At 43.6% G+C, this 22,983-nt stretch overlaps 1 protein-coding gene across 5 annotated transcripts in view; it reads left to right on the top strand.

Annotated features, from left to right (window-relative positions):
- Window positions 1-1,269: 1,269 nt before the first annotated feature.
- The window catches only part of ADTRP (androgen dependent TFPI regulating protein), a 67,282-nt gene continuing 45,568 nt past the window's right edge, over window positions 1,270-22,983 (top strand). For 3 of the 5 annotated variants that reach the window (XM_032341110.1, XM_032341108.1, XM_032341107.1), the window contains exons 1-4: window positions 1,309-1,398; window positions 2,118-2,326; window positions 12,104-12,238; window positions 13,817-13,918. In XM_032341110.1, coding sequence (XP_032197001.1) covers window positions 2,174-2,326; window positions 12,104-12,238; window positions 13,817-13,918 — 390 coding nt within the window. In that variant the 5' untranslated portion in view covers window positions 1,309-1,398; window positions 2,118-2,173. Of the gene's footprint in view, window positions 1,399-1,998; window positions 2,327-12,103; window positions 12,239-13,816; window positions 13,919-22,983 lie in introns of all 5 variants that reach the window. The other 2 variants (XM_032341111.1, XM_032341109.1) reach the window with 2 other exon arrangements.

Here is a 22,983-nt window from a genome sequence, read left to right as displayed (position 1 = left end):
GTTGGATTCCAATATCAAACATTGAACAACATATACATAAATTTGAATAACTGTATATATCTATATTTATATTTATATTTGAAGCGGGGAGGGGTAGAGGAAGATGGTGAGAAAGAATCGTAAGTAGGCTTCACACCTAGCACAGAGCCTGATGTGGGGCTCAATCTCATGTCCTGAGAGCATGACCTGACTCAAAATCAAGAGTCAGACACTTCACTTACGTCACCCAGGTGTCCCAACTGTATTGATATTTATCAAAGTCTTCATCTATGGCCATTGAGGTTAATGCAGGGGAAAAAATCCAGGTGTTCAGGGACCAGCTTCCAGGTGGATATACATGTTCCAGAGACTTGGGTCTTTGTTTCCCTCTCTTTTCTCACTTTTGCCTCAAATCCTTACCCTATCTGCAGACGACTTAGGCTTGAGATTTTTTCTATAAAAGGATAAAACCCCTAAATCTATAATGATGTGTACCACGAAAACACCCCAGGAGGCATAGCACAATAACTTATATGTGCACCAAGTTTCAAAACAGATCTGATCCTTTCCTGAGGGACTTTTCCCTTGGGAGAAAGAGAGGCCTAAAAGAGGTTCAGCCACAGGTGGAGACACTTTGCAGAGGCTGCCTGAGGGTATGCAGTGCAAACATTCCTTCGTTGTGGTTGCTGGGCAGAGGACAGACTGCCGCTCTGCCTCTTGCTACTTTTTGCACATCCTCTTAGCAGCCCCATCTGAAAATGAGGTTCATAGTAGTGAGGTTCAGAACAGTGCTTCCCTCAAACTGGTGTTGAGAGTGTTAAATGAGCTAGTATGGGTAAAGCACTTAGAGTAAGGCCTGTTACACAATAAACATGGTCAAAGCATGAGCTGCTCTATTTGCAGTTTTAACCGAGGCCATGGAATTGTGCACAGAGTTTTATGTCACCATTTGTCAGGTCATCCTTTTCCTTGGGAACACTTTCAATGAAGACCCTCTAGTGCTGGTTCAGGTTTGCTCTCCCCACCCCACCTCCCTGCCACCATATACCATATATTATTCTTGATGACTCTTAGGAGGTGGGTTTGGTTTGGTTTTGCCCTCTATGTGTAGCCTGCAGTTCTTTCTCCCAGGACATTTTAGCCCTGATTAAACCATTGAACAGCACCAGCTCCAGACTTACATAATAGCATTGGGAGCCTTTCCTGTAGGGATTTGCTCAGAACCCTCAGAGTCAGTTGCCCAGGGAAACAAGCTGGTGATGTCACAAGGTAATCACACTTCTAGTGCTCTCTCAGGTGCCTTCTGCTGAGCCTGAGCAGGGCCCAGTTCTGCAAATTCTGCCCAGCCTAAGCACATTCTCATCCTCTCTAAGGCAATGCAGAGACTCCCCACTCTTTCCCAGCAATGTCTAAACTCAGGTATGTTGGGGTCATGGCTACACACCTCTTCCTTTGCTTCTTTGGCCACAGACCTCTTGCTGTGCTTCTTCTCATGGCACAGAAACACCCTTGTAAATGATCTGGGGCAGCCCTGGGTAACCTTTGGTTCTCTAGGGCATAGATACAAAACTTAAAAAAAAAAAAAGTGCCTTGGGGCCTCTCCTTGGAGGAGCAGTTTGCTGCAGATTTTATAGGGCCCTAGAGACCTCAGGAGCAAGATTAGAATATCCTTTCCCTTTCTCCTGACCTCCCTCTGTGCCATAAACATGCCCATAATCTCTCCCATCTCCTCAACCTGATCCTCATCTCTCAAGAAGTATTATTCCAACTTCCTTGTTCTGCCCAGATAAAAAGAAAAGAACAGAGGATATGGCCCTGACAGTATTGATTAGGGTTTTTTGGTGTTTCACAATAAGGTCCCTTAACCCTCACCCCAGCCAAACAGTGCAAAGTGCAGATCTTGCCTTTCCCCCTGCTCCTCTTTCAAGCCTAAGCATTGAAACTTCTGTAAATCTGGGGATTACTTATCATTATCTAAATAAAAGCATCTAAAAACCAGCAATAATCCCATCTCCCAAGTTTATCAGGGAAGGAGCCTATGAGAGAAGCCAAATTCAGCCTTGCTGGAACTCCCAGTCCCAGAGGGGTGTGGTTTACAGCTCTCGGGCATGCCTTATGACTTCGGCTGTGACCCACAGACGGACACCAGAGGAAAGCTACCTGAGTCATCACGGCTCCCTGGTCAGAGCTAGCCATGACGAAGATTTGTACCTGCGTATACCACTTCCTTGTTTTGAGCTGGTATATTTTTCTCAATTATTACATCTCACAACAAGGAGGAGACCAGCGGAAATCCAAAGTCTTTCTCAATGGCGGACAGTGGAAGTACTTGACATTCCTAAATCTGGTAAGTCCATATGACCATACCAGGAAGCAAGCTGTTTGTCCTATAGAGTACCAGTGTTTTTACATGTATCACCTTTGAGTTTTATTAAATACAAAATTCTATTCTTTGTCTTCCTTCTTCATTGTCTGTGCATTTTGACTTTCTTTTTGACTTGACAATCTGCTCTGAGAAACCCAGCTCAGAAGTTATCGGTAGCTGTATTTTGTGCTAATTGTTAAACACTCTTTTGAAAAGAATCATATCTTGCAGTTCTTCTTGGATGAGCTCAAATGGAAAGACTAAATTAATAGTTTCACTGTGGGACTGACTACCAACACAAGCAGGATTTTGAACTTTGCTTGGGGAAATCTGTGAGGGAAGACAGAGTGGCGTATGTTGCGTGGGAAGCACAATTTCCAATGGGGGAATGATGCCATTTTCCAGCACATACTAACAGATTTATCTAAGAAAAGCAAACACATTTTGCCATGTTCAGATCCCACTTCAATTTTTTATAGGCTCAGGCTCCATTGTAAAGGATGGATCACTCAGCCAAATGGCAAATACACATTTTTAACAATTCACCAACCAATCCTATGACTCGATTCCTTCTTGTCTCTCTAGCCCAGCTGACCACATTCTGATGAATGAAGTGTGAATGAATGAGAGAAAGACGGGTTTTTAAAAAATGTTTTGGGAGTATGTAAAAATATTAGTTAAAAGCTAAAAATAGTCCATCCTTTGGGGATGCTAATTACTGTTTCAGATTTTTTTAACTAAAATGTAGGGTGCTGTAAAAACCTGTGATTTCAGGGCGCCTGGGTGGCTCGGTGGGTTAAGCCGCTGCCTTCGGCTCAGGTCATGATCTCGGGGTCCTGGGATCGAGTCCCGCATCGGGCTCTCTGCTCAGCAGGGAGCCTGCTTCCCTCTCTCTCTCTCTCTGCCTGCCTCTCCATCTGGTTGTGATTTCTCTCTGTCAATAAAATAAATAAAATCTTAAAAAAAAAACCAAAAAACAAAACAAAAAAAAAACCTGTGATTTCAGAAACCGGGCAAAATATTCCAGTCCTTGGGATTCACAATCCTAAGAGAAGTTATGCATGGTCAGAAAAAGTGATATTCCAAAGGGCTACCGAGAGGAAATGCAGAAGGTTCAAATCCAAGGGGCCTGGACATTCTCTTCCTGTCTGGCTACTTGCTGGCTTTTGATTTTGACTTGAAAGTTTCCAGCCTGGGCCTCTCTTGTGTACTTGAAATTATCAAGGTGATTCTTTTTAATCATAGGATTTTTTGAAACAAACACACAAATAGAAAACCACAAAGAAATAGTTTTGTGGAGCAGGATAATATAGTGAAAACCTCAGCTTTGAGTTATCCATTGGCTTTATATTAAAAATAGTCAACAAAAGACAGGGGTGTCTGCAGCCAGGATTGATGGTGGAATCTAATCCAAATTCCGATATGGACGTCCCACCTCACAGTAAGCATGGCTGAGAACATACTTCTCACCTACTCCCACGAACCATCTCCCTGACTTCTTCATTCTCTGTTCCATGCCCCGGAGCCCTCATATTTCCAAGAATGGAAAAAGCCACTTATCTTGTGGAAGACACTCTTCTAGTATTAATACTCTTTTCACTTCCCTGATGAAATCAGCCACCAGATCCTATGTTTTTCCTTCTTCCCCAATCTTACTATCCCTGTAATTACAGGCTCTTATTAATTTGTACCTAGGTGACAAGATTATCTCTTCATTGCCCTCTTATTAGCAAGCAATCCATGCATCTACCTCTCAGATTTCCGATTCATCTTCCCAAAGCACTGGTTTTGGTTGGGTTTTGTTATAACCGTCATGAGCTTGCTTGCACAAGGTGGTTCTGCCCCTCAAGAAATCACAGTGGCTCCCTCCTACTTTATGGATCCAACTGTGAACTCCTGACTGAAGAGCTCACCAGCCGACTCAGCCTTCAGGTCCCCTTCTCCCCAGAAGAGCTGGTCTCTTCTCCAGGAAGGCCTGTGTCTTCTCCAGCGTTGGTCCCTAGGCTTCTTGCCATCACCTTTCTCACACTATCTTTGGATGAAAGGCCTATCCACCTCTCTCCACCACTTTACTGCTTTCATAGACCACCCCAGATTCCATGTTTTCTTTAGAATCTCTGCTGACCAACTCCAACCCACATTTGTTTTTCGTTTGCCTGAGTTTTCATGGCATCATTCAGTCTCTGGTTATTTATGTAATAGTATTATCTTCTTATTTCTACCCACGTGTGAGTCTTAACATTCCAATCAAAGTGTAAATGGCTCAAAACAGGAGTTCTGTCTCCTAACATTCTATGAGTCTACACTGTATTTGCTACAGTGGCTGGCGCGGAGTGCCCCCAGAAAAAAAAATTGAGCGACTTCGTATGTTGAGTGCACTTGAACTTCAGTGTTTTCTGCCTTCCTGAGCAGTATTATCTCTTCTGACATCTTTTGGCTCTTGAAATGAGCACAGAGGGGCTTGCTTACCTGTGGCTGTTTCCTTTCCAGGCTCTGTTAGGTGTCATCTTGAAAGTATGACTTAATGTGAAGTTTTCTTAATAAAACATTAAGTTTTATGACTTAAGACGGGTTCACTGTGTTTCAGAGGATCAGTTTAAAGATAGATTCCAAGCATGTTGCTCAAGGTGAGATCCTGAGCCTTAACATTTCTCGCTCTTGAGGCCTCAGGGGCTGATTTCATAATTGTGTTTCCTACTGATTAATTGGTGTGTCAACTAGTGATTAATTAATGACTAGCTAGTGGTTGTGTTTATAAAGGCACAGAAGTCTCATAACTTGCTGTAATACTCCTTAAGTTATTTTATGTAAACTTGCTGGCTTCCTTGCCTTCCTTCTCTTCCTTGCCTTCCAGGAAATTTACCACCTCCCTTTAAACAGCTTTAATTTTTACTTGGCAAAATATCTGTTTTGCCCCATTTCAAAAGCACTATCCACCTCAGCGCAGGTCAACTTTCTGACCATCCTCATTTTTCTTCTTGAAGCATCCAACGGCATTCAGAGGGAAGATGCACAGGATTGGTGGCAGGGGGCGCTGTGGGAGGGGTACCACTGAGAGTTGGTCCCAGTGGCCAGTTCCTGCCTAGTTCCCAAGGAGAGTAACGAAAAGAGCGAGGAGATGTGAGCTTTTGCCTAATGAGGGAGTGCACCCACCCTAGGGAAGGGGCGGCCACTTCTCTGTTGGGAAAGAGAGGCTGTGTAGCCCCATGGTTATAAGCATGAGCTCTGCTGTCGTGAGCATCTGGGATGGCAGCTCAGCTCTACCGCCTCCAGGGTCTGTGATCCTGGGCCATGTATTTCTTTGTGTTTTGAGTTTCCAAATCTGCCAAGTAGAAATAAAAGGAGTGCCTCATCACAGAATGACCATGAGGGATATGGGACTCAAAACACAGAAAGCTCTCAGAATGCTGTACACACTGGGTGTGGAGATAGGAGGGTGGCGATAGGCTTCTAATCATCTCATCTTTGGGTAGAGGTCATGCAGAGGCCAAGGCAATTTATTGGGATGTGGATCACCTGACCAAGGTTGGTGGGTCATGGGTCCAGGCAAGGGTCATCCTCCTGCCTCACTGCTCTGGCATCTCCCTCTGCAGGGTGCACACTCCAGCTTCCCAACCAGAGGACGGCCACTGTAGAGCCCCCTTTAGCTGCGCAGATACAGCCTTCAGGCACCAGGGCTGTCCTGGGGGTGGAGATGGCCAGCTCCAGCAGAGAGCAGTGAGCTGTGCTGAATGGGGACGCCCCTGAAGCTGGGTGTGGAGACATGGCTGTACTGTGGATATCTTCAGGGGCCTCGTGTCAGTTCAGGCTTCCAGTGCCTGGGACAAATGTTGTGTCCCCTCCTCCCTATCCACTCCATTTCTATCCAGGGACTGCCCCTGACCTCAAGGAAACTAAACTGGGAGACAGGGGATTGGAGGGGATTTTAGCTATAATTTAACTTGTTGGCTTTATACAGTGTGCTGGGTTTTCCTCTTTTTAAAAGTAAAATTCCTCATGAAACTTTGTGCCACATAACTGGGATCTCCAGGGGAGATTCTGGATGGTCCCCTCCCCCCTTAACCAACAGAGACACGACCTTTCCCTCCATTTATCATGAAGTTGCCTAAGCCTCCCACAGCTCTGACCTCATCCTCCTCAGTCTGTCACCCTGACAACAGTAACTTCATCACATAGGTCCTCAGAGATGGCAAAGCAGGGCCGGGGGAAGAGAAATCCTTGAGGACCTTCCATTGGTCCAAACTCCAGAGCAGTGCACAAACAATGAGAAGACGGGATCCATTTATGTTACAGGACCCAATGGGGGCCAACATTTAATTTTCATTAACAGGCTAATACATTCATCTGTGGAACAGAGAATTTGTTCTCTGTTTTGACTTAACAGAGTCAAAAATTGATTATATGTTCACAAAAATGCTTAAGGCCACTGTTTTCACCTCTCAGATAGCTGAAAGGGTAAGAACTGATGGCAGGAAATCGTCACCACCAGTACCTAAAATAAAATAGCTGTAACATCCCTGGGCAACCATGACATTCTGGTAGGTTCTTTATATACACACTGTATAGAGGTCAGTGATTGAAGACCCCTCTTCTGGGGCCAGGTTGGCTGGGGGTGAGTGCTGGCTCCTCTGTTCACTTGTTGTGTGATCTTGAGTGAGTTACCTAACATCCCTGAGCCTCACTATCCTCATATGGTGTGTATCCCCTGGTGTGGCCCCCAGATTCTCCCATGTCCCCAGCATCAAGGTACTTGTTCCCTAGTTCCCGGCAGGAGTGTTGGCTGCTGATGACTCACAGCTGAGGTCTTATCCCAGAAATGCCCTTAGGAGAAGGGAGCTGTCTAGACAAGGCTCAGGGTCCTCCCTGAGGTTGCTGCATCCAATGACTGGTTGATTTGGGGTAGAGAGGCGGGTCGCTAGGACAACTCTGAAGAGCCAGCTCAGCTCCAGAGCTCCTTCGGAGACCAGCTGATTCCATGCAAGTGCATTGCCTTTCATCTTTTCCTGCAGCTCTGTCCTCCTCCCCCACCCCCGCCCCTCCCTCTCACAGTTGTTCTGAGAGCACTCCTCTATGAATGCTCTGCAGGCAGATCTAAGAATCTGGTTCTGTTTCCCAAGGAACCTGACTACATGATGTAAGATAGTAAACATACAGAAAGGGTTCCTCCTCCTCTTTCTCCTCTCTTTTTCCTAATAAAGACACATGAGCACAGAGCCCGCCCTAGCCTGTACTATGTCTAACACAGTCTCTGAGTTTCTGGCACCTAACAGGCACTCTGTGAATGTTGGTTGCACGAATAAATAACCAGGTCATGGGTCTACCTGGTCAGAGCCACTTTCTAGGGAACCCCACCCCACCTGTAAGGGAACCTACCCCCAGCCTGTCCATTCTGCTGTTACTCTGATGCCAGTGGTCCACAGCTATGCAACCCTGGCTGAGCATCCTTAGAACTCATCTTCCAACCTGTCCTTCAGTGCTCTCTGGGTTTCTTCTCTTCTTATTTTTTTCCCTCCTTTTTATGCCAGCTTATATTCTTCATATCATTTCTTCTGTTTTTTTGTTTGTTTGTTTGTTTGTTTTTTCAATCTCAGGTTTTTTACTTAAGCTAAGTGCACATGAATGGTGCTTGAAACAGTCTATTATATAAACTACACATCTATTTCAGCAAAGGCTTTCTCTACCTGCACCCAAACTACCCTCATCATCCCAGTTATAGAAAATCGTCACCACCATTAGTCCCTGTTTGCTCTTTTATTCTGGAATAGTCTCCTACTGCAAGTCTTGCATCATTTTGAAGGCGAGACCTAAGAAAAGTCCCAGCGTGTTCAAGTCAGGCATAGAGCTGGGCTGGGTGTTGGATGACTTGACTCATCCAATAAGATTTGTAATGTCTTGTTCAGGAAACTTTTGGAATTTCCCTCTCTGGAATTATTATTATTTTTTTTTAAATAGAAGAAATTCTCATTTCCTGAGATAGTTGAAGAAGGTTCTGGCTTAAAGGCAAAGAAATTAACTTGATGACTTAGAAAGGCGAAGTTTCCATCATTTCAAGATTTTTGTGAATCTTGTGAAAGCATGTGAATGCAAAAACAAAATTTCCTTTAGCTATGGTTTCTTAAATTGCACTACTTAAATTGCACTACTTAAATTGCGCCTTCCCAGGTGGTAAATTTGTTAGCGAGCAGCAAAAACGGAAGCCAGCTAACAAACTTAGACCAGCAACATTTCAGAAAAAAAGCACAAGGAACAAACAGACTTAGAAAAGAATTGGTAGAAGAGATAAATCACAGAGCTGTAGCTCTGAAATAACCCCTGATCAAGATTCCATCAGCTCTGCTTTCCTGGGCAGCCCAGATAGGTGAGAAATGTAAATGACAATCATTTTATTGTGAGATTCTTCAAAGGAGGCCGGTTGTTGCCATCTTGTTTTATCTCTACTGTGTTGGTCTGCTTGGACTGCCATAGCAAAATACCACAGCCTGGATGGCTTAAACAACAGAAATTTATTTTCTCACAGAGGCTAACAATCAAGGTGTCAGCAGGGTGGGTTTCTCTTGAGGTCCCCTCTTCCACCTGTGGATGCCACCTTTTTCTCCCTGTGTCTTCACATGGTCCTGCCTCATGGTGCATGGGGTCTGCATCCTAGTTTCCTCTTTTCAGAAAGACACCAGCCATATTGGATTAGAACTTGCCCTGACTGACCTCGTTTTCACGTTTTTACTTCTCTAAAGAACCTATCTCCAAATAAAGCCACAGAGGGTCATAATTTCAACATAAAAATTTGGGGGGGAGCATAATTCAGTCCCTGATAGCTACCATTTTCTCCCTCAACTTTTTTTTTTTTTTCTCTGCTCGTTTTATAAACATTTCATTATATTGTCCTTGGGGAACGTGCAGACCCTTGTCGCATTGGGTGAGCTGATACCAACCTGACCTTGGGGCCCTTCAAGAAGCCTCTCCACTGAACGAGCTCATGGTACCTCCCTCTCCTTGCCCTCCAGCTCTGTTGCGTGGCTTCTCTCTGGCCTAGTTCTGGCTTATTTATTTCTCTTGGCAACACCCTAGCACCTCCCTCCTGAGTTCCTTTGTGAGGGCTCCACAAATATTCCCTGTTGGTACAGATGATGGCATGTCAATGCAGATTGAGATCAGTAGGGACAAGGCTGCCCCACGCACGCAGTTGGCATATACAGTGAGCGGGGGTGGGGGAAAAGGGGTGGGGTGGGGGAGGTGGAGACGTGAGTGGCAAGTTTGTGGTGTGGAGAAAAGTTTTACTGATGAAGGAGAAGCCAGGGAGGCTCTGAGTTATGTGTTCTTTTCTCCCAATCCCATTTCCACATTTTTGACTGGGAAGAGCCAGAGAAAGTTAGGATGAGCTTGACTCATGGTGACCCTAGGAAGGTCTTGCTAAGGAAAGCGGTCACATGGACTTCACATGCTGGGTGGAGGCGTCCTCTCCCCAAAGACAGAAAACCTGGCAGACATTCAGTGCTCAGTACGTGATTAATTGCTCTGTTGATAGAAGAGCGCAGGCCTCCTTGCCGGGGCCAGGCCCCATGCCTGCCCTTCCCAACTAAAGCAGCTGCCTGCTGTGGTCTGAACAGCTGGAAGTAAAACCAGGGGTGAGGTGAGAGCTGCTCTCAGGGGTGGAAAGAGTGGAGGAGGACGCAACTTCCTCTAACATCCATGTGCAAAAGACGGCTCCCAATGCTACAGCCCAGGGGCGGAATGTCAAAAGTAGATGGCGGGTGTTGGGGTGACCTCCTCTTCAGGACATTCAAAACCATTGCCCACCCCTCTTTGGAACCACCCTTCTGGCTCAAAAACTTCCTCCTCCTTTCAGGGATCATGGGACTCTTGTACGTTCTCCGTTTTCTATCTGGTCATTCTTTGCTACTTTGCGGCCCCCTTGTCCCTCATGCCTTGTGGATAGGGCATTGCCCCCGCATTCACTTTCCACTTCTCTCTCTCTCCAAGCTCATCCCACCAGTAGTGCTCACTCCTGGATCTTCACTGTCCCACCTCTCTTGGATCTAAATGTCCAAATGAAAGTTCCTTTAGGCAAGTGGTTTTCAACCGTAGCTGTCCTGATGCAAATCACTTGAGAGAATTTTTTAAAAATCCTGAAGTCCAATCCACACCTCTTAGGAAATTAGACTCTCCAGAGAGATAGGTTGAAAACCAGGCGTCAGTATTTTTCAGAGTCAATTTTAATTCTCCCACCTGGAGATAGCTGGCTTTCTTCTGACCTCCTTTGGTGCTTTACTTTTAATGAAACCCGACTTCTTCTTCTTCTTCTTTTTTTTTTTTTAAGTGTGACTCACGAACCAGACTCTGCGTTTTAAATCCACATTTACCAACCTTAAGACTTTAAGTAAGTTTGTTCATGTCTCTATGCCTCAGTTTCCTATTCTGTAAAATGAGTTAGGAGAGAGCATAATAATAGCACTTACCTCATAAGGTGGTTATGAGACATTAAAACCTAGATCAGTGCCTGACACATAACAAGAAATCCATGAAAGTCTGTTATTAGAGCTTTGAGTAGTCACTAGGAATTTTCAGTGATAAATTTATGTCTAATCCAGTGAGTGTTTCCAAAACTTGAGCATCTGTAAAGATCACCTGGAGAGTTTGTTAACAAGTTCCTGGACCCCACTCCCAGAGATTCTAATTCCCAGTCCAGGGTGGGGCTGAAATCCTGCATTTCTCACAAGATTTTGGGTGACACTGGTGCTGCCAGTCTGAGGACCCAGCTCAGGTCTGGGTCCTGGGTCTGGATTAGGCTGGACTAATTCATGTCTGGATCCTCCCTCACCCACCCATTCAGGCTGGGAGGAAGGAGGTCCGCTCCGCTAGAACTTCTTTTTTCTAGAGTTCAGACCTCAGAGGTTAATTCCCCAACAGCTAATCTGATCCATCCTGAGAGCAATGTCCCAGGTTCCAGACCTTACCTGACTCATACTCTGCCATAAGGCCATCAGTCAGAAGCCACATGTTTGTTCAAAACAGTAAGAATGGGCAAAGTTTGCCCTTTCCTGGTCTTACTTCGCTGAAAAGAGCCCTATGTCTCTTTGACCTCGCCTCAGGGACCTCATGGTACTTAGTGATGCACCAGAGCCTGGCCTGCTCTATCTCTCTGGATTTAATTCACTCCTTTAGCCAGATTTTCTTTGTAAGGCCTTCAGGCACCCCATTCAATCAGGGAAGATGTCAACTTGCCCCTCAGATAAGCAAGACACCATTTTGTGCATCTCCCTCAGAAAGAGCACAGAGCCCCTTTGTGGCGCTCTTAACCCTGACTCCAGCTTCTTTAATGGGATTACAGCACTGGGCATTTAACATCTTTTTTTTTTTTTTCTTTATGGGAAGAGGCCAGAATATGTCCACCATTGTGTCTGGCTCTTTGCCCTTGTGCTATTTTATTTGGTTTTTCCCACCTCCGTGCGGCTGAGGTAACTCTCATTACATTCTCCTTTTAAGCTGACTCTTTATTTTGTTTCCATTTTAGCTCGAGTCCATTACACTAAATACTGTACACATTATTATCCCCTAAACGACTTTACTCAATCAGTTTTAGCGAGCGAGGTCAGGGCCCACTGAGTTGGAAGACCAGCCCTTGAATTGGCTCTCAACCAACATAGCCAACTGCCCCCTCCTTCTCAAACCAACATTGCTCCCAGAGGGATGGAGCTTTACATCAGTGAAGAATGTATTAATTAAAGCAAATGAAAATGCCCTCATTTGTTGTAATGAATTCAGCTCTTGCAGGCCATTTTCTACGGGGTCGTCTGTGTGGAAGATGTACTAAAAAGAATTAAGGGGGAAAAAGACATTAAGTTCATGACCGCCTTCAGAGACCTGCTTTTTACCACGCTGGCTTTCCCAATCTCCACAGTAAGTCACAAAGATGTATTAGTAATATCGTACACATGTCCCTTTGGATGAACATCACTCCTCCTGGTCAGCAAGGCTGTTCAGGTGCCCATTATTGTGAGCCAGAACAAGGACTTTTGCATGAATGTCTTGTTTGAGGACTGTACTGTGTTGTCCGGTGTCATCAGGAAATAAGGCTCATTACTGACGAGAATTATCACTGCCTTCTTATCTTTGGAAACATTTGATTCAAAATCCTTGTGGATGTCCAATGGGGAAGTTTGAAGGATCTTTCTTAATCAAACTACAACTAAGATGGCCTTGGCTCCACCAGAGTCCTGGGAATGCAGTGCTGGGGAGACAGATGACTCATTTTCCCTTTTATACATCTTGTTTCACTTGCTACAATGAGCATATGTTACTTCTGCAAGTGGAAACCATTAGAAAAAGGGGGGGTGTGCAGGGGTATGAGAACTTCAGCGTTGGCTCGTGGAAAAGACAATTGGGGAGAGAGTGAGACAGTCTGTCCAAAATATCTAGTGTAGGGTGCACAGTGAGTGCCTCATTCATTTTGTTGAATGAATGGACACTGGAAAGAAGCCTGACATATGCCAGCGACAGCGAGCGTATTTGCTGACACTGCCCACGTTTTGATGACATTGCTTCTGTTTTCATTCATTGGTTAGAATGGAAGCAAACTGAGATCAAGCCTGCAGGTTGCCCAGCAGGGCTTATGCTTAAGAATGACTGCCTCCCTCCGCCTGTCCTGGTCTTGCCTCCTATATTATTGAGATTTCAGACTTAAGTGCAAAATGAAACTGCCCAAACACTGACAAGTTCTCAGATAACAGAGCAAGTCCTGGCATTCCAGTTTTACTTTGCAGGAAACCTCCTCCTCCACCCCCATAAATCTAAAGGCCAGGTTTTTAGTAGCAATGGAATTTATTCATTTTTTTAAAGACTTAGAAATGGAGGCTTTGGAATTCAAGAAGATAGGAAGATGGGAAAATTAATGGTTATTTTCACCCCCATCTCTACATTGGCTTTGTAACCCAGAGGATAGACACTTGGCCAAGAGGCACGAGAAGATGGGGATCATTTCAAAGCTCTGAGAAAGGGGGAGATACAACTTTCTAATATTAACTAGCTTGTGAATTATCCTGGGCGCTAATCACTTCTGTCCTCTCCCATTCTCCCTGCATCCTCTTGCCATGTCTACTAAAAGGGGTGGGGGGCAAGGAAAGGGTAAGACTCAAACCACCCAGGTGGCTGATCTTAGTACTCCCAGTGAAAGCTTAGACAAGAGATGTCATTGGTTAAAATAAAATGACTTAATGGTCTGTGAAACCTGTTCGTCCATATCCTCCCTGACTGCCATGGAGACAATTAATTGATCCCCAGTTCTCTGGAATCCCCAGAGAGTGGACAAAGGACTTCAACAGTCAGGAAGTCTGTCTTCATTTTACATTTCTATAATGTGTCTATAGGATATCTGTAAAACTGGTGTCTATTTTTATTTTGCCATGTTTCCTTGGTTAACTTAGAAAGCTCTGATGGAAAACAAACTTAATGATGCTATTTTTGTCTTGTGTTTTCCAGTTTGTGTTTTTGTCGTTCTGGATCCTCTTTCTGTACGATCGAGAGCTTGTTTACCCTAAGGCCTTAGATGGTATCTTTCCAGTGTGGTTGAATCATGCCATGGTGAGTAAAGGGCAACTTCAGTGACTACACAAAGGCATCAGCCTCCGTACTGAGAACTCCAAAGGGCCTCATTTGTTTCCAGACTTCTCAGTCCCCATCATCCTGTACGTTACTTTTCCATCCCATCACTGTTTATTTAAAGAGCACTGGGAGGGGGCGCCTGGGAGGCTCAGTCCGTGAGCATCTGACTCTTGATGTCTGCTCAGGTCATGATCTAATGGTTGTGAGAGGGAGCCCTGTGTTGGGCTTCATGCTCAGCAAGGAGTCTGCTTGAGATTCCCCCTCTTTCTTTCCCTCTGTCCCTCCCCCTACTCTTGCATGCTAGCTCATGCTTCTTCTAGATAAATAAAACCTTAAAAAAAAAAAATAAGTAAAGAGCACAGTAAGGATACAAAATAAACAAAACAGCTACTGTATTTGGAGTCACTGTGAGGAGAGGGGATGCCCAGGCGACATTCTTTGCAAGTTGCCTCTGAAGTCATTAAGAAGACACCCAACCATAAGGACAGGCAATGTCTTGGCAGCTGCAGTCCTGAAAGAGAGGTGACTTCAGTGAATAGCATGTAATGAAATTCTGACCTAGGAAAGAAGTTAAGCCACCTTCAAGAAAAACCCACTCCAACACCCACAGGACATATCTCAGCCCATCAGCCGCTCTCCAGCTAATACTTGATTGGGACCATTGGTCACAAACGTACTTCTTCTTTACCTGTTTTTATGGAGTTACCCCCATTTGGTTTTTTATTCATGCATTTATTTTTGAGGGGCTAAATAGTAAATAGAACCTGTTCTGAGAGATTCAGGTCACTGGTATCTGAATGCCAGGAACAGTGAGTTGGACAAGAAGTGCTGGTACATGGTAAGCCCCATCTTGGATGAAAGAGGAGGTCTGAGTCGTTAACACTGCATGTATGCAGGAAACATTCAAAGTCCTAGCTCAGCTTCTCAATATTTACAAATGCATATCCACATGAATCAGGAGTTCAGAAGGAGGTCTCAGATTCTGCAAAGCAAATGACATTTAAAAAAACCCAAAAAGCCAAAAAAAACAGGACACCACAAGGGAGAATAAGAAATCTCTTCATGTTCACAGATTTTCTTCTGCTCCTAACCTTTCCATTGTCTTAAAACCTGCGTAATTGCCAATTTGGAACAGCAACTCCATTAACTCTGCCCCTTCATGTGCCCTCCCCCCAGAAAAGTGTACTTTCGCTTTAACTATGTAATCAGTGAGATAGTGATTATTAATTGACAATGATATACAAGTTCCGCTCTAACTCAGAGTTCAGGACCAAAAATTTATATTAAAGAAGTCCCACCTCTCAGGGACCCCTCCCACCACCTCCTTATCTTCCCAAATCCCCATTGACATTAATCTGAGACACACATGTGGGGAATATTCCTGATTTTTAATGGTGCTCTATACTGTGCTATGCTAAGCCTGTTCTTCAAACATGAACTCATTTAATTCACACAACTTTCCTTAGATGACAACCATATCCTGATTTTTTATAAATTAGAAAAAAAATAAAAGGCTCAGAGAGGTTAAGCAATTTTCCTGGGACTACCAAGCTCATAAATGGGACAGCTGGAATTAAATCCAAGACTAACTCACTCTTCGTTGTTTTTTGTTAAAATAAGTGTAAAATTTGTGGTTCCATCTGGTTTCATAATTCAACAGGCAATCAAAAAGGATGTCACTCTGCTTGATTAACATAGTAAAGTGGGAATTCTCATTTAAAAAAAAAGAAATCCAGAATCCCCATCTGTATGGTAATAAGCCAAAACTTGACTTAAGAAAATGAAGTGATTTGGGACAAATAACTGATGTTACTAGATGTTACTAAATGAAAAGGCAGAGTGTAGGAAGTGTCTTTTATTTATTTATTTATTTATTTTTTTTTGGAGCCAAACACATATATTGAACACACTTTATGGCTTTTTCATGGCTTTGTAAGCTCATGTAGGAGTTTTCCTACAACCATTACAAGCTTCCTACCTCTTTGGGGTTCCATGTTCCACATAGACATGAAGTTGGATTTCTTCCAAACAGTTGTAATGGCAATGCCCAGCATTTGCAACCTTGCTAAACAGCTATACAGAATGTTGGTAATTTTGTAAGCAGATAATTGGATAATGTATGTCGTATCTGTGAACTAATTAGCAAGGCAGATATTATACAACAGGGGTCTTAAGATTATTTGTGCCTTCACAGTCTGGGGGTTTCTGTTGACCCTGCTCCTTGTCCTATGGTCAATCAAGTAAATCCCTTAGGGAGAAAGGGCCAGAGTCTACGGAGGAATGACACTGGTGACAGAGAAGAGAGGAGGAAGCAATCTGCCCTGGGTCAGACACAGACTCTTCTGTTTTCTGTTCATTTAATTGGAGAAACTCTCAACAGAATCTTTATTGAAAAATGTTGACATCAGCAAAACCAGCACTGGGTATCCTTAATGTGGTCACCTCCAAACTTCTATGCTTCCTTTTATTCTGCTCCAAACACAAGATCTTCAGGACTGCATTTCATCCCTCTTTCCCAGATCATGTCCCTTTCTCTGGACATTTTCTGTCCTTACTGTTGAATCCCCTTGGTGCCCCTGGTCTGTTGCCTCAAAAAACGCTTTCTGCTAATTTCTCATACCAGTGTGAATGAATATGGAAATAGCTATTACTGGGTCCGTTTCTCAACTCTTTCTCCATGCTAACAGTGTCCTTCCATGACAACCCAAAGGAGTGAGTACCTGGAGACCACCACTGTGGCAGCCAGACTGATGGTAGGCAATCATGCTGGACACTGCACTAGTTGCTTCCATATGCGGCTGGACCTGCTCTAACCAGAATCCCCCTTTTTTCTCTTCCACAATATCAGGATTATTGCTGTACATAGCCAGTGTCATGCTTTCCTGAAAGATTCTTTCATTCCATAACCGTACTTAGTTTGCTATTCTAGTCTTAGCTTTGAATGTTTTTCCCATTACCATTTGTGATACTGCCCTGGGTTTAATGAACAGCATTTGTCAGATTAAGAAATAACACTTTTCCCTTTGGCACAGTGAGGTTCTGAGATCTTTGTGATTCATCAAGTCTTTGGAATCCTCCCAGCCTGATCCTTCTAGCTCATTGGAGACTCATTATTGAAGTACGGCCATTCAAAGTTGACTGTCATCTCTAACGGACATTTTTCTACCCTTGCTTTTTATTCAAACCAAACAGTAACATCAGTGAGATATTTGCACTCACGATTGACAGGCTGCCATTGGCTGGTGCCCGAAGAACGCCCATTAGAACCAGGCTGCCTTGTTTAAAGTAGATCCACCTGCCTCTTTCATTGCTAAGCCTTCTCCAGGCTTCATGAAAGAAGGAAAAGAACAGCAAAGTGTTCCTCCAGGTCTTGCCAGGAAAACGTTAACTACCCGGTTCTTATCTAAATGACTACTAAAGATAGAACGAGAGCAGGCAGACTTAAATAGCAGGAAGAGGACTCTGTAACTGAGGAAACCATCAGATCTTAACCTGAAGGGAACCAGGGAACTTATTTTTCTAGAAACCAACCCAAATTGTCCAGGTTGCCACCAGGGAGAGTTGAAATAGATCAGAGAACCCCCTCAGAGCCCCTCAACATTTGAAAATAGTACACAGTCTTTGAGAACGTGCATGCAAACACTTTACAAAGTAGCATGGGTGGCATAGGTATCTTATCATAGAAAACTCTCAATGCATGGTTACAGAATTTTAGAACTGATAAAACTTTCATTGGTATTAGGTTTCAAAATAACCTGCTCTTACGAGATAGACCTTACTCTCGCTCCTTACATTGGAGCAAGTGCCAATGTCAGTCTTAGTTATTTCATGCGTTGTTATTTATTCATTTGAAAAAATAATTAAGTACTGACTGTGTGTGTATCACCATGGTCAATATTGGACAAAGCTTTTGATTTCTAGCACACTTAAATCTGGTTGAGCCTGGTATATACACACAAAAGTGAAATAATAAAATAACAGTTAATACTAATAGAAGACATTATTGCCATGTGAGGTGTTACTCTGCCTTTTGTGATTATTGACCAATGAATGACATGAATGGGAGGAGGGCTTCTGTGTCCCCTGTGTCTGGCCTTGCTGTGACCATACATGGGTCATGAAAGAACAACCCAGAAGGCCTTTGGGCCCTCTCTGAGGGTGTGCTGGGGAGTTGAAATGTTGAGACAGGGCAACTCTACACCTTCATGGCATGCAAGATGTTGTCTCTCCCTAAATTTTGACCTAATCTCAGATTTTTCGCTCCTACCCCTAAGCCTGATGTATCATAATTGGTTTGCTAAGTAGAGGAAGTGAACTCTGATGAATAAAAATAAAGACCGTCATCTGTCAACACGTCAGTACCAAAGAGTCACCTTTTGTCACACAAATTACCACCCCATCCCCAAGCCCTCCTGACTCTTCACCCCACCATCCTTCTAAGCAGAGGAGATCCACAATCTAGATACTACGGGTAGCTCAGTGTTTTTCAACCTTTGGGAACAGATCGTTTTGTGAATCAGGAAATCTATGACTCTGTAGATTGCTTTTATGGGACTCAGGTTAAGATCTCCTGAAGTAACTGAGCTTATACTTGAAAAGAGGACTCCCAGATGATTTTGATACTTAGTTCGATTCTAAAAGACAAAATCAAGAACTATTCATTTTTAAAAAGCCATTATGATATATAAAGAGCTGTTTTCATCTGTATGGGGAGATAAGAGAAATTTCTAAGAAGTGATTAGAGAAATGATCCACTCTCCTTGGGGCCAACCTTAGCAATTTAGGTTGGTTTCTAAACTTCAGGAACCTTAAACTATAGATATTTTATATCTAATCTTTTACATATAAATTACTTACTAAAAGTAGAAACTGTGTTAAGCAGCATCTTTGACAGAATGTTTGTGGCAGTAAAAACAAAGGTACAAAAACAAACCCCGCTCCCCCATTACCATTCCCAGAAAGTCCACATCTGAAAAAAAAAAAAAGGGACTTGGTCAAGATTCCCACGGGAGACTCCACCTCCCATCCACCGCTGCCTCCCCAGGACACAAGATACCAGCCAAAGTACGTTCTGCTGATATCAGCCCATGTCACTCATAGGGTGGTAAGTGAGATCCATCAGAGAATACTTGAAGCAGAGCTGAAAGTTAATAGAAACCATGCAGCTCTTGTATAGTGAGAACTGGAAATGCACTCTCTTCAAAAAATAACTTTGTAACCATATCTTCATTGATGCCATTTTTATCAAACATAATCTACTATAGGGAGACTGCATTATATATTTTTATATAATATATAACCAGCTAATACATATAATAATAAGAAAGACATTTAACTTTAACATGAGTGATAATAAGCATTGATAGAGTGCCTTCTGTATACAAGGCCCTCTTCTAAGCACTGAGGATGCAAAAACAAACCAACCACAGAAATCTGTCCTTGTGGAGAACATATACATCCTAGTGGGGAAGACAAGCAAATGAATAAAGAATAAATGATGTCAAGTACTTTAGTGAAAATACTAAAACTAAAAATAAAGCAGGGTGAGGGAACAGAGCACTGTGTGTGTGTGTGTGTGTGTGTGTGTGTAGAACTAGTGGGTCTATAGGATATATGGTAATCAGAGTGGTCAGGGGATGTCTCTACGGTAAGCTGATGTTTTCAGAGAAACTTGGATAAAGTGAGGAAGGAAGCTACTGAAATTTTGTTCTGCTTAGACATGTTTGAGATGCCTATTAGACAACAAAGCTGAGGTACAGAATAAGCAAGTTATGTATAGAGCACAAGGGAGATTTCCAGACTGGTGCCATAAACTTGGTTGTTTTCATCATAATGATTCTTTTCCAAGTTAAATAAGATCACCTAAAGAGTAAATATGGTTGGAGAAGATACCCCAGGATGAAGCCTTAGAACCTTCCATTTTCCATGCCTGGAAGGGAAAGCAAGAACATTTGACAAAGGAGATTGAGAAGGAGGTACCCATGAGTTAGGAGGAAACCCAGTGGCCTTTGGCCTCCCAGAAGTCAAGTATGCAAAATTTTCAAGAAAGGAATTATTGCATGTCAAAAGCTTCAGAGAGGTCAAGTACGATGACATTGTAAGATGACTTGAGTTAGAATTTTCCACTGGTTTCAGCAATATCAAACTCTCTGGTGACTTGCACAAGAGCAATTTGATGGGGTGGTGGTAAGGGGAGGTAGAGCGTTTGTCATGCTGTATGCATTAGTTTCCTGTTGCTGCTTAACAAAGTAACACACACCTAATGTCTTAAAACAACACAGATTTATTACTGTGTAGTTCTGGAGGTCAGAACGTCAGAATGGGTCTTCTGGGATAAGGTCAAGACATCAGTAGAACTGCATTTCTTCTGGAAATTTCAGTGTCCTTACATTCTCCACTACAGTCTGTCTACATTCCTTGATTCACTCCTGTACCTTGTTCTTCAAATCTATTTTATCATTACATTCTGAAATCTTCTCTGGCAATTTTCTACTTTAGACAAGGTCCACATCAGGAAGAAAATATGACCACCAACAATGAGCAGAAAATAGTATTGATAAAGAACTTGTCCTGTGACTCTAGGGAGGGTAGAGACATACCAGAGAAGTCCATGAATGGCTGGTTTCGTGGTATAATACAGAAAAGATCTCTTCCAAAGCCTTGTTCCCAAGGTCCTGAGCAAGACTGAAAAGGCAGTGATTGGCTACATGAGGATATTTCCTTGGATATTTTCTTCAGGTTTAATCACTATGATTGTCCTCTTGTTTGAAACCATTTGTAGCTATGCCTTTATTCATTCTAGTTACTTCCTAATCTTGGAGGGGTTAGCTGTTCCAAGGCCTTCACCTGGGAAACACTGAGAAGTTGAATGAATGCTTCAGGCTCCGAGGTGAAATCCGAAGCTAAACCAGGATTAGGGAGGAGAGTTAACTGAGGAAGGACAATGAAGCCATCTTGCCCCTCAGGAAGTCTTAGGGTAAACAGGAGATTGTGATAATGAACTGCCAAAGGATTACCCAGTCGGCTCACAGGTTTATGTAACTAGAACCAGTGAACACCGGACCTGCTTGCTTCATCTCTTGAGAGCAGGAAACACAATGGCCAAAATTTATCTTTTTTTATTTTTTAAAATCCTGTTTCAGAGAACTTCTAATGTGTGCTGAAGAGTGGCTTGCTTTCACAATTCCATTACCCTGTGGTTTTCTAACAACAGGCTGCTTTCTAAATAAAAAATACCCCTTAGAAAATACATCCCAATTTCAAAATTAAGGACAAAGGTTTTTTTATTTTTTTAATTTATTTGACAGAGAGAGAAGAAGAGAGGGAACACAAGCAGGGGGAGTGGGAGTGGGAGAGGGAGAAGCAGGCTTCCTACTGAGCAGGGAGCCAAATGTGGGGCTGGATCCCAGGACCCTGGGATCGTGACCTGAACCAAAGCAGACAATTAACAACTGAGCCACCCAGGCACCGCCCCCACAAAGGTTTTTTGGTTTTGTTTTTTTTTTTGTTGTTGTTGTTGTTTTAATGATCAAAACAGTCTACATATTTTTTAAGAAGTTATTAGGCATTTGGATAATTAAAATCCTTCCGTGTCCTTGAGGGTGTGCTGGTGGGTCTCCCTTCCTCTGTGGCGTAATTCATCTTTACTTCTCTGGCAACCAAGGAGAAGAATGACTTTATGTCGGAGAGTAAGCAGATGGAGAAACTCATAACAGAAGATCCTAAACCCTTCCGAATAACCAAGAGAAAGAAAAAAAAAAAAAAAAGCTAAGTGGGTGGGTCAGAGCTAACGTCCCATGATCTCAGATCAGAAGTGAAAATGTCCAAGAGCAGCCCAGGAAGGAGAGCCTTCTCTGTCAGATTCCAAGGAACATCCCTGCTTGATGAGAAAGTCAGCACAGAAAAGCCACGCCATGCTTCTGGCTATTTCAGAAGCCTACTGCCAGCCGCCCCAAGACAGCTGTGGAGCCCCATCCTTGCCTGGGGCAGGGAGCTGCCCAAGGGCTTTCTCCTAGCTCCCACCCTTTTTCCTGGTCTCAACATCTTCCCTGTTGCAGAGCAGTCCCTCCTGCCTAACTGGAAATTCAAGTTTGTCTAAGTCCACCTCTCTCTCACCTCCACCGTCCTTGCCTTACTGGACAGGGGAATATTCCTGCTGGGCATCATCTTGTCTCCTGGACAGCGGTGATTCCACTCACCCGCAAGCCATGGATTTCTAACTCTCAAACACCTTGAGTTTTGCATGGCTGGCCCTGCCGTTTACCCCACCCCCCACAATCCCATGGGAACATCCGTGTCTACAGGGGATTCCTTTGGCAATTGATTTCTAAATTTTGCCAACTCCACCCCCCTACTGGTAGCCTTACGTACTTAACAGCTCTATTGTTTCTCACCTTCATGTGCTCATGAGATCCCTCCATCTTCTCTAACCTTTCTCCCAAGAGCAAAGTTAGGAGGAGTGAGCCCACGGGGACAAGAACGAGCTCCGCACACTGAGCTGCATGGCATTAGGTGGCTGGTCACCTTGGGAGTGGGAGTGAGAGCTTTGCTCAAAGTGGGGATCCTGCTTTTATGCTCAGTTTTTATGCTACAGGAGTGTAGAGTGTATCCTTGAAGCCTTTTTTTCTTTGTCTTTTAGATTAAATCCTTGTTGCCCTATTCTCTGTGCTTTTGAGGGAGAGATGAATGAGGGAGTCTTGGGTGTCATGTTCATGTGTGTTGTGTGTATGGGGGCTGGCGATGTAGGATCCAGACAGAACCCCCGCCTTCACGGAGTGTATAGTCTAGTGAAGGGATGGATATTAATCTCCCAAGTTAATGTATGAGGACAAACTTTTAAATATTCTAGGAGAAAGACCGGCAGGAGTGCCTAATATGGATTTGTGGGTCAGGAAGATAAGATTAGGTTTCTGAAGATAAGTAGCTGCTCACAGGTAGGAAACAGGGCAAAAAGAAGTTCAGGCAGAAGTCAGCACCCGTGTGAAGCCCCCTGGGGTGGGAAGGAACTCAGTGTGGAGGAAGGAAGAGCAGGGGAGGTGTGCCAA

The sequence above is a fragment of the Mustela erminea genome, chromosome 4, assembly GCF_009829155.1.
Source record: "Mustela erminea isolate mMusErm1 chromosome 4, mMusErm1.Pri, whole genome shotgun sequence".
Lineage (NCBI taxonomy): Eukaryota > Metazoa > Chordata > Mammalia > Carnivora > Mustelidae > Mustela > Mustela erminea.
Note: the sequence above shows the minus strand (reverse complement) of the source record. Positions and strands in the feature narration are given on the sequence as shown.